Below are 8,826 nucleotides of genomic sequence, written 5' to 3' on the forward strand. Positions count from 1 at the left end.
GGTAGCAAGAATCAAAACATATACAAGGACTGAAGCGTCCTTACTCAACTAGAGCAACAGTTTTTTCTTTGAAAGGATAGTCCTGTCTGACAGAAAAATGCATTAAGGGGAAAGGATCCAAAGACACAGAGGCTGATTAACTTTCTGCACATCTCTTTATTTACCATGCTGGCTGCCATGGTTAACACAAACGCAGGACATTCAATCCTACTTGAATTCAAGTAGCAATAAGTATGCCTACCTCTCAGGGAGGTCAAACAGGTGTGTGTGTCTTAGTCAGATTATCCCGTGTCCACAGCAACACTATTAATTATTATCTGCCCCCAGTGAATGTGGTTTACTATGGTCTTAGCCATGCTCTCACTAACCCTCATTATGTCTTTCTCCCCTTCCAGGGGGCCTGAGGCTCTTGGACTGTGACTGAGGACACCCTGGCCTGACACCTGGATGTGCCTGACCCACTCCCCACACACCCAGAAACTTGGGTTTCATTACTTACCATGTGACTGAGGACACCCTGGCCTGACACCTGGATGTGCCTGACCCACTCCCCACACACCCAGAAACTTGGGTTTCATTACTTACCATGTGACTGAGGACACCCTGGCCTGACACCTGGATGTGCCTGACCCACTCCCCACACACCCAGAAACTTGGGTTTCATTACTTACCATATGACTTTATTAAAAGCGATCTAGCCATAAGATCTTGAAGTGTGAGTACTTTCTCTATGGTCATTCTGGGTATTGTCTGAGCCTGCTGGCCACTGATTCTGGTATTACCCTTTCCTTATTGAAATGGTGGATAAAGGAAGACTATGCTTTCATTTTCAATTCAAACACAATGAAGACATTGTTAGATTGCTTTTATACTGCCTATCTCTCCATCTCTCTCGCAAATCAAATACAGATTTGTTCAAACTGGATGTGTGACTTCTTTTCCCAATGATTTCCTAAGGCTTATTCCATACCAACGCTAGATGAGGCTGAATGGACACAACACCACACACAACCACAATGCAACTAATTCATCTCATTGGTACATGAGATGTTCAGTCTGTTGAATATTTAATTCATGAAAATATGGATTATATCTCTATTTGAGTTAAATATGAGGTTCTGTTGTGATCACAATAAAATCCTAACAATTCAATAAAGAGTCCCACAGTCAGGCAGACAAATCTGAATGGTCCTTCATAAAGTGACAACAATTAGTTTCCCTGGCTGATATGGCTTCTACTTAGAGATACTATTTGAGTAAATTAATAGATGACATTCACTGCTATAAACCTTTCTCCAATATAATCGGATAATTTACACAGACCCACTGCGAACTTCGTGTGAAAATGCGTTCCAAGGTCTGTTTTGCCAACGAGCTCAATGTTTTCCAAAAACAGATGATCCCAATAATTTAGGTAGCCTAGTAAACGTTACTCCCTCTGGCATGTTCTAATGCGACCTGTCTGGGACTCGTTGTTTCCCTGTTTACTACTCAAAGATATTTTACTTATTAAGTCGAAGACGAAATTTACTGCAATACACTGGTCTCAAATATATTAGCATAAGTAGGCTATACTGAACCATGGCGGACCCACTGTAAAATGAGTCTTTTTCTGTTATTGCTTGTTTCAACAGACTCAAACCCATCCTCTGCCTCCCTCAGTCTTTTCAACCTCCTCTCTTTCCCTCCAATCCTCCTCCTTCTGAAAAGGTTCAACTTTTCCCAGCCTAAATGATTTCTTAGCCTCCTCGAGAGACAGCCCTGTACTCCCTCCTCTTTAAAGTGGAGCCTCACCCACAGCAATCAACCCGTCTTTATTCCGAGCGAGCTGCGGTTCTACGGTCGTCTCCAGGCGCGTTCCTGAGCAGGGCCAAACCCCTCTCCGGAGAGTGCCCGTGCGCCAGCTGATCCGGATGAACTGTCACAACCGGGAGCCTGCGCACTGAGGCCACGGGGATTTCCAACAGTACAGCGGAAAAGGTAAGGTGCTGAATGTCCGTGGCGTCTCTCTCTCTCTGATGAAACAGGTTTTACAACAGCAGAACATTAAACATGCATAGCTCGCCTTTGACGCGTCTGTCTGGACATGTGTGAAGGGCCCAGAGATGTCCGTTCTCTGTGCGGCTGGGGACCATCAAACAGTTCCTAGCTAACGGTAGTTAGCTCCTGTGGCTAACGCCCATTAGCACCACAGCTTGCCAGCTCTGGCTTGTACATGACACTTCCACTGCGTACCCAGCTGATCATTGTTAACGCTGCAAGGCGTTATTGTTCAATTCGATTTATAATAACGTTTTAGTCGTGGTTAACTGGTGGGAACAACGCAGGCTAACATAGTCGGCAAGCTAACCCAGGTGGTTGTGTGCTTTCAGATGCTAACTAGTTAGCTAGCTTGCTAAGCGGAGTACTAGAAGTTCGTCCCTTGCGCAGCTGGTCCTTTGCCTTCAATTTCCGTCACCAAATAGCTTAGCCAGGTCAAACACATTTTCACTAATATTAAATCAATAAATCATAGCACGTTTTTGGGTTCATTCAGTGGTTTCATGTCAAATATATTTTTTTGAAGTACCATTTTTATATTCCTAGAACACAAGTTGAAAATAATACTGTTTCTGCTTCCTGTTGTTTATTTTTTTAAATATAATTTATAGCAGTGAGTGTCGAAACAACGGTTTTAAATGTCCCAATTCACAATCATTATTCTGAGATATGTTGAAGACCAATGCATAAAAAAATACTCCCTATAAACACCTGTCACACTTGTGTTCAGATGACTTGTATTTTGCCAAATTAGTACCTTTTAAACTGCTCATGCAGTTTAACATTTACCAAGCGGTACTCCAGACTGAAATTGATTAGGTTGTTCTACTATAATCAATTGCACACGCAGATTAATCACTCATGTCAAGAATGTATGGAAATCAATGGAACTGGGATAATTGGCTGCTGCTATGTGCCATTTGCACTCTTCTTAAATTTAAAAAAAAAAAAACAACACACTTGGGTATACTACCTGTCGATAGATTAGAACAGTTATCAACTCATCTCCTTGTGGGACAATGTTTACGGTAGATGGCCAATACTAAACAAGGCAGTAGCAGTGATTTGCTGATTCACTTTTCAATTCAAATATAGCCATTGCTTAGTTATGCCTTTCGATTTTGAAATTGTTGCATGTTGATCATTTTATTTACAGCGATCTGGATGAAAGGAATTGCAGAATTAGCAAGTGCCGGGATGATACAAATATTGTGAAAGTAGTTAGTATCGTGGGAAGGAAACACAAAGCATATTTAATTTCTTTAGGAAAACAGCCCTAATGTTGGAAACATCATTATGTTGTCATCCAGAGTCACATGTATTCATTTTCCAAGCTATAGCGCACAACATTTTACATACAGCAGGCTTTTTTACAGGACAAATAGTTTGGTCTGCTTTGTTTTAATTTTTGGCCTGATTTTTTTTGATGGGGAAAACTCTGAACTTCATTGCCCTAGAATTTGGCAGCATATTTGCAGCCCTATAGTTAGCCAAACCTTACACTGACGCAAACACTAATTTGAATGTCAAAAGGATATTGCTGTGAAATGCAGATTTGAGATCAAATTACATTTGAGTTCAGACTGCATGGTAAAACATTGTCAATTATATTTCTCTATTTTGAAATCAATACAAATATGCAGGTAATATAGGTAACTTCAGAGCATGCTATATTCCTGAATCAGCATACCATGTAGCCATCTGCATTTTGAGCTGTTACTTTTTCTGTTGATCATTCATGCAAAGTGGATGCGAGTGCAGTTTTTTGCTAAATGGTTAGCTAGCTATTTAGTGCACTGTGGGGCAAAACATCCATCCATCCATCCATGCTACACACTGCACATTTAGTGTCAGTAACAGAGGGGGTGTGTCGCTCACTAGGATACATATTCCCTTCCCCTCAATCACGCGCACACACACACTGAGATCGATGTTCTCTACCCCCTTTGTTTCAATGGGCCATTTAGCATGTTTGGAACATATTTGGCTGCTTCTGTGTCACCTGATGTCAGCATTGCATGAATGCAGAGAAAGAAGGGAAGTGTCCCGAGCTCAATACGTCATCTTTATTGGCACAGTGAAGTGTGTGGTGTGTTCAATATCCTACCGCATATCCCTCTTTTGTCGTTGCAGCTTGGAGTTAAAAAAAATGCACAGCATCATGATCGTGACCTTCTCTGCCTGGCGACCTTGAATTCACTACTTTTGACAGGGCAGAGGCTAGAGCTCCGGATGCAACTCAGGACCACCAAATGGTGAACCACCAGCCCCCTCTGACCTTATTTTATTTCCCACATTTTCCCTTGAGAGCCCACATAGACTGCTAATAAAATAACCAGAGATGCCCCAAATTAGAGGGTGGTCTTACAGGCAAAAGCCAATTACCCTAAACCAGGAAGCAGTTAAGTTCAATACTACTACCAATCCCCTTTCGTCTTTAGAATGGTGACGGCTTCCTGATTGAGGCCAGAGGCGTGTTCTTGTGCATTTCTCAAAATCCTCAGCGGAGTCTATTTGTGTGCATGTTCTGAGATGGTGGCAGAGAGGGGCTGCTGAGTGTCGTCCCGGTCCTTGGCATGAGAGAGGGAGTGAGAGAGGAGTGTCACGGCTGAGCAGTTCACTGCTGCGCCGCCAATGGATGCTAAACTGCAAGAGGACCTGTTCCGGAGGTACGTGGCATGCCTGGAGAGGCGGCTGGAGGACGGAGGGGGGAATGCGGGCCCTGGGAGAGGCACATCACAGAGGGGCAGCGAGGCCCTACTCTCCACGGCCACGGCCCTGCTGGGGGCCTACCAGCCAGACCCGGGCCAGAGGTTCCGCATGGTGCGCTTCTATGAGGTGGTGGAGAATGCCATGCGCTGCCTGAGAGGCTGCAGTCTGCGTGGCCTGGAGAGAGCCTTCCTCACCCTGGAGACGGTCTGCACCAACCTGCTGCTCTTCCCCTGGAAGAAAGAGTTCCGCTGCATCAAGGTACTATCATCTAAAGCTTCTGGAATGGACTTGTTTCTCTCATCTGACTGTTCTAATGGCAGGATTGTTGTAGTATATTAATATGGTTCCTGATGTTAAACATTGTATTGCATTTCAATGAATTTGCTGGAACAGTCCTTAATAATTGTGTCCTCCTTTGTGTCTCCCCCTTCTAGACCTTCACAGGCCCGTATGTCTACCACCTTCAGGCTGTCTTGTGCGATGCCGATCTCCGTTCCCTCCTGCGTTCCATGGGCTACTCCCATGACCACGAGCTCCAGTTCCATGTCCGGGACCACCCTGGTGGCCCGGCCCACCTCCGGCAGCTAGCCTTCGAGCTCTTCCTGGCCCAGGCAGAGTGTCGTCTCCTTGGGGAGGTGGTGGCTCTGGCTCGGGGCTCAGCCTCTGAGCTGGAGGCCCTGGAGCAACGGAGGGGCTGCCGGGACGACGCAGCCGGCTGTGCCGAGGTCCTTCGGCGGCGGGACAGCCTCGGGGCTGACATGGCCCGGCTCTCTGTGCGACCAGTGGACATAGGTCACCCTCACCATCTGAGGAGAGGGGGAAGGCCGTCCAAGTCAGTGGATGTGACGGATGGAGCTGGGCATTGGCACACAGCCAGTAAGCCTGTCCTGAAAGCCTCTCTGAGCCTTAGGAAGGAACCTCTGTTTGTGGATGCAGAGGAGGACATGAAGGATGAGATCATCAGGCCCAGCACCTCCATATCCATGTTTTCTGTGGCTGCCCCACCTTCTTACAGCCCCTTGGCTGACTTCTTCCCTATCCAATCACCGCCCTCGGTTGATGCCTACTCCTCCTACCACCTCTCCTCATTGGATGAGATTGATCTGTATACAGAGAGGGGTGGGCCTGGGGTTGGAGGTCGACAGACGCCTTCCAGACCTTCATCCAGGGAACCCTGGGATGCCAGGGATGGCTGGGTGTTCAAAGCCCATGGCGGGCTCTCTTCTCTGGGGGTGAAGTGTCAGGGTTGTGGCCTGGGCTGCTCCAGCCTGGCCTCCTGCCCTAGGTGTGACATGATCCTGTGCCCGGCCTGTCGCGACATCGACCCCTCCCCCTGTTGTGGCCTGCAGGAGTACCCAAACCCCAAATCACCCCGCCCCATGGACGGCTACCTCCCCGTCAAGGAGAAGCTGTCAGTATACTCCAACACCCACTCTCCCCACCCCCACATGCACCCTCATCCCCTCACCCTCACCCAACAGCACACCCACCCCCACCCCCAGATGGTAGAGAAACCCCTTATGGCCACCAAGCTGTTTCCCAGCAAGTCGGTAGCCAATGCTGACCGAGCAAGTCTGGGGGGGTCGCGGTGCGGGTTCTGTAACAAGCCGGGCGCGTCTCATACCTGTGTGAACTGCTCCAAGGTATCGTGTGACTCGTGCATGAGCCTGTACGGCAAAGACTTGTGCACACGTAAAAACCCCCAGCACAGCTTTGTCCCCAACCATCAGCTCAACTTTAAGTCTGGAACCATATCACACCTGGTCTACCGATGAGCAGGGAGTGAACTCTCTCACTTTCCTCTCACCCTTCCCTTGTACTCTCCCCTGCCCTTTCTTTCCTCCCCTCCCTCATATCGTCTCTATCAGATGTATGCCTCTGGAATACATACATTATACATGTTCATAGGGAGTCCTCTCTCTCTCTCTCTGCCTTGTAAAAGATCATGCTTTTTTAACTGGTTCCTCTTCTTCCTTACTGCTCCACCCCCTCTAGCTTAGTCATGTGACGTCGTAGGGCTTCCCAATCCCTTAAATCTATTCCTCCTTCAAACGAAACGCGCCTGACGGCACGAAGGAAAGCCGCCCAAACAAAACACAAGCTGACATAACTTGTCAGCCGAGGAGACTCCGTTAGATGTGTGTCGTACAGAAGACTTCTGAAACTGGATTGTGTGCACTGATGAACTTTTTAACCTTGAAAACCAATAGGAAAGAACACTGAACTTACACTGGAATTAAATAGTATATATTTTCAATGGTTCATTCCGTAGATCAATGTGAGACTGTTAGTTGGGTGGTGAAAGAGGCTGGAGTGAACATTTGGTGTGGGGGTTGATGCTTTAAAGGGATATTTTGAGACAGACTATTATGGCAACTGACCACTATTTAAAGAACAATCACTTGTACATTTACCCTTAAATATTTAAAGTGTATGGCTGAGGTTTACATGCTGCTGTGGAAATTGGAGATGTTTTGTTGTATCAGTTTATCATATCACTTACATTTTCACAACACACCTAAATTCTCAATCTCATCGCTATCATGCTGATATGTCACCCAGCTTCTTGGAGGTGGCTGTTGTTTTGAGTAATCCAATAAACTGGAGGACCCTAAGAAATTAAGTCTAAAGCCAGTGACAGTCCTGAAAATATATATGAACTTCACTCTTTGCTACACTGGCATTTAGACACTACAGGGAGAAGTTTCTGTTCTGACAGCTTACCCAGATGGTAATTCTCCCAACTGATCTTCAGTTAGTGTTTTACAACCTGTTCCTTCTCCTATTTACAGTGGGGTTTGAAATTATTGACACCCTTGATAAAGATAAGCAAAATAAATCAAATACTGAGCTATATTGTATGCTGAAAAGAACGTGCTAAGAATCCCTATTTTCATGTCAATTAACTCATGTAAACACTTGGAGTTTACTGAATGACACTGGCATTTGGATTGTAGCTGCTGCTTTGGTCAGAGGTGAAAATAAATATCTTTGGCCATGCACACCAGTGGTGGGTTTGGTGTTGAAATGAGAATGCAGAAAATAACCCCATTCCTACTGTAAAATATGGTGGTGGATCTTTGATGTTATGGGGCTATTTTGCTTCCACTGTTCCTGGGGCCCTTAAGGTGGGGGCGGCAGGTAGCCTAGTGGTTAGAGCATTGGACTAGTAGCCGGAAGCATTTCGCTACACTGGCATTAACATCTGCTAACCATGTGTATGTGAGCAATAACATTTGATTGGGAAGGTTGCAAGATCAAATCCCCGAGCTGACAAGGTAAAAATCTGTAGCTCTTCCCCTGAATAAGGCAGTTAGCCCACTGTTCTCAGGCTGTCATTGTAAATAAGAATTTGTTCTTAACTGACTTGCCTATTTAAATAAAAAGGTCAACAGTATCATGAACTTTCAGCAAGACAATAATCCCAAGTACACATCAAAATTCACACAAAATCAACATTTTGCAATGGCAATCTGTCTCAGGACTTCTGTCCAATTGAAAACCTGTGGTTTGTTTGAATTGAAGAGGAACGTCCATAAACACAAAGGATTCTGTATAGAGGAATGGTCTATCATCCCTTTGAACGTGTTCTCTGACTCATGAAACATTTTGGGGATTTTTATTTCTCTAAACAGTTATATTAGTATAAAATATAAATTCCCGTTTTTTTTTTTTTGCATAAAATATTGCTCAGTATTTGAATTGATTTAATACATTTTTGCTAATATTTATAAAGGGTGTACATTGGGGTAAAATACTCTATAACCTGACCCACAGTTCAGTCCATTTACTTAATATGGGCAAGCAGGAGCTGCAGGGGTGATTTAGACTCTGCTAAACATAGGTCTACCTGTGGGCAAACGTCATGACACTTCACACTTACAAAGTTAAACATTCTGGCCATGCTGAAATCCTTATGTGGTGAGTGATGAAGAACACAGGACTGTAAAATTCACAGTTTAATAAAGAGACTTGTGGATAAGGTTATGGGTTAGAAAAATACACAACACACGAAAAGGGAAGTGTTTTGTTTCTGACTGATGAACCCAATTGGCCACTGCTGCCTTACATTAT

The 8,826-nt window shown here is 45.2% G+C and overlaps 1 protein-coding gene across 2 annotated transcripts; it reads left to right on the forward strand.

The window, feature by feature from the left end:
• The first annotated feature begins 1,762 nt into the window (after positions 1–1,762).
• On the forward strand, positions 1,763–7,754 carry LOC112226529 (spermatogenesis-associated protein 2). 2 transcript variants are annotated; one of them, XM_024390897.2, is made up of 4 exons: positions 1,763–1,980; positions 4,174–4,295; positions 4,545–5,010; positions 5,187–7,754. In XM_024390897.2, exons 3-4 carry the CDS (start codon positions 4,675–4,677, stop codon positions 6,525–6,527), a joined length of 1,677 nt encoding a protein of 558 aa, XP_024246665.1. In that variant the 5' UTR covers positions 1,763–1,980; positions 4,174–4,295; positions 4,545–4,674; the 3' UTR covers positions 6,528–7,754. The 2 variants fall into 2 exon arrangements, with proteins under 2 accessions (XP_024246665.1, XP_024246666.1); XM_024390898.2 differs by having other exon boundaries at positions 4,573–5,010.
• Positions 7,755–8,826: the final 1,072 nt, after the last annotated feature.

This window comes from Oncorhynchus tshawytscha, linkage group LG28, assembly GCF_018296145.1.
Source record: "Oncorhynchus tshawytscha isolate Ot180627B linkage group LG28, Otsh_v2.0, whole genome shotgun sequence".
In the NCBI taxonomy this organism is placed as follows: Eukaryota; Metazoa; Chordata; class Actinopteri; order Salmoniformes; family Salmonidae; genus Oncorhynchus; species Oncorhynchus tshawytscha.

What these genes read in the sequence shown, in the direction of transcription:
- LOC112226529 (XM_024390897.2), top strand. Translation starts at nt 4,675, where the DNA reads ATGGATGCTAAACTGCAAGAGGACCTGTTCCGGAGGTACGTGGCATGC. An exon ending in AAGAGTTCCGCTGCATCAAG is followed by an intron (nt 5,011 to 5,186) that starts GTACTATCATCT and finishes TCCCCCTTCTAG; the next exon opens with ACCTTCACAGGCCCGTATGT.